The sequence below is a fragment of the Ceratina calcarata genome, unplaced genomic scaffold, assembly GCF_001652005.2.
Source record: "Ceratina calcarata isolate Rehan_Ccalc_2016 unplaced genomic scaffold, ASM165200v1 scaffold4061, whole genome shotgun sequence".
Classification (NCBI taxonomy): domain Eukaryota; kingdom Metazoa; phylum Arthropoda; class Insecta; order Hymenoptera; family Apidae; genus Ceratina; species Ceratina calcarata.
The window spans coordinates 1-2,656 of NW_017164091.1; the positions used below are offsets into that span (position 1 = coordinate 1).

At 46.5% G+C, this 2,656-nt stretch overlaps 1 protein-coding gene across 1 annotated transcript; it reads right to left on the bottom strand.

The window, feature by feature from the left end:
• Window positions 1–55: 55 nt before the first annotated feature.
• On the bottom strand, window positions 56–2,498 carry LOC108626514 (uncharacterized; the record flags this gene model as incomplete). The annotated part of the gene is made up of 3 exons (XM_018027230.2): window positions 729–2,498; window positions 353–466; window positions 56–278 (listed from the first exon to the last, which is right to left on the bottom strand). Coding segments are annotated over exons 1-3 (1,845 nt in total), but the record flags the coding sequence as incomplete, so codon positions are not given.
• Between the last annotated feature and the right edge of the window lie 158 nt (window positions 2,499–2,656).

Here is a 2,656-nt window from a genome sequence, read left to right on the forward strand (position 1 = left end):
AATTTTCTTGAAGATTCATTAACAAATTTATTGATTCAATGATTTATTTATTAACCTTTTGCCGCAATTGCGCCTTTTGGAACGTCTCCAGATCTCGATAGTTCGTCGACGACTCGTCTTGCAATAGCCCCTCCTCGTCTGAACTTTCGCCGCGACTTTTACGCGTTTTTCTACTTAATAATGGACTCGACAAAAGTCTTCTTCTAATTGGCGAGGCGGAGGCCGGCCTTTTACCTTTCTTCGAAGGCGCCGGACTGCTGGGAGAACTTCTCGGTAGTCTACATAGAGAAATGTCAATTACCGATGAAAGGTCGACCGATCGAATTTATACGAATTGATTAATGCACTTTACCTGGCGGATGGACGAGGCGACGGCGGTGGCAGGGAGTGACTTTCGTCGAAGTCTCGAAGTCTAGCCGCGAGTCCGTCTAACGATGATGCTAACGAACCGCTTGGACTAGATCCTCTGTAAACAATTTTCATTTCAAAAGAACGTGGTACCGAAGGCCTACATAGAAATCGTTCAGAATATCAGATAAAGAATTCAATATGGAAACCTCGAAGTTGCATTTCTAAAGAAATTGAATATACAAGAAAATGCTGTATGATTCTTCAAGATATACAGAAAATGTTAGAAGTGAATGGATATTACATTGCTTAAACAATAAGTGAACTAAATTTTATTTTTGCATAAAAATTCGCAGTTTATTTATAAATCATTTACTTACCTAGCAGAGGAATTGCAACTTTTTAATCGGCTTGGCTTAACTTCGCTAGAATTAACCGCATATACGTGTTCTACGATATGCGCGCATTCACTCAGCGCCTCAATTACTTCCGCCGATTTTTCCAAAGACTCGTTACTCTTGTCCTCGACGGCTTCGAGATTCGTGGCTCCCGTCGCTTCTTCAACATGCTCGGGCAACTTAGGCGGCAGAGCTATTTGCTCGTTAGTGGGGAATATGTCGCTAGAGTCCAGACTCTTCGATTTACCGCAGTTCCGGAGCCTCGGCGACTTGGAGGTCTGCTGCCCTATCTCCTGTTGCGCTTTATTCTTTTTTCTCCTCTTCGTCTTTCTCGACACCAGTACCAGTCTTTTGTTAGGTGCCTCCTTCCTCAGCATGTTCAAAGCGACGTCGCAAGGGACCAGCTGAGCGTCGACCATGTCCAAATAACCGACGCTGCAGCTTCGAACTATAGGATCGTTTATGCATAAAGGACCTATGCTGACCACCGTCGGCGTTCTGTGAACGACTCGCGATTGATCGAACGCTTCCGCTTCCGCGCGAGCTTCCTCATCGATGAAACGCATCTCGTCCGCGCGGCTGGTAGCGTTCGCAGTGCTGCAAGCACTCGATTGACCGCCGTTCGTCTTCCCGTACAACTCGTGACACTTGGGATCTTTCACTTTCGACGTGCAATACAAACAAGTTTGTCCAATGCATTGATCGATGTTCTCCGGGAATTGATAAGAACAGGCCGGCGAATGATTGTTGGACAAGTGAATGCCGTTCTTGCTAAAGGGACCGTTACTCGATCCGTGTTGGGCGTTTGCTGAAGACGTTTGGTTAACGCTCGCCGTACTGCTGGCGTTGTGATTATTTTTACCCTGGATACCGTTCATGTTGCTCGAACACGCTACGCCGTGCAGGCTATTAAGAAATATCGGTTGGGAACAGCCGTTGTTCGTGTCTAAACCGTTTACGATGTAACCCTGGGAGCAAACGTGACTGCTCGAGGCTTCCGTACTCGGGGTCTGCCCGTTGTGCATCGACATGGGAATGATAGTCGACGGGCAGGACGTCAGTACGTTCTTATCGTCCTGAGAGATCTGATTGAACTTGTTATTCTCGAGCTCCTTCTTAGAGATCAACCCCGGCTGTTGGTCGGCGAGGGCGGTTTTCATTCTTTGAATATTGTTCGTATAATCCGTTTCCGTGTTCGACGTCGCAATTATAGTCTGCGTGGGCGCGACTGCGTTCTTCGGTGACTGCAACGCCGGCACGTCGCAGCATCGAGGCGGGTTGTGCCTCGGCGGTGTCCGATAAGTGTTCGTCGTGCCGCTCCTCAAATTTTCGTACAGATTCCCGATTTCCTGGAGGTCCACGTACGGTAGCTCGTTCTCGAAATTGTCGACCCTGGACAGAGTCGAGGGCAGGGCTTCGCTGGCCATGAATTGATTGGAAACCTGAGACTTCGGACGATTTGAATTGAGCCGCGCGTTTCGCGGTGTCATTGGCGCAATCGGTGGCGGTTGCCTCTCGGACGTGCTCCTCGTGGCAGCCTGGAACTCCTGGGACGATTCCTCCTCGTCCTCGGAAAATAGATTCGGGTTGAACGACGGGTCCGGACCTACGAAAATCGATCCAACTGATGGACTTCGTCACGATGACGATTTTTAGAGGATAATGATAATAAAATTGCTAAGAATCTGAAACTGTCGTTCTCCTTACTATATTTTATAGTAAATGCTTTTTAATTCTACTGAATCAAATTTGGTTCCTTTGTTAGATGGAATCACTTTAAAATGAATTAAGACAACCAAACGTAAACTGCAGTTTTTTATTAAGAAACAATTTTTTATTTAATTCTTTATTTTCTGAAAGAAAAATTGGTCGACGTAGTTTTATCGTGATTCCGAATACGTACCTGCAGG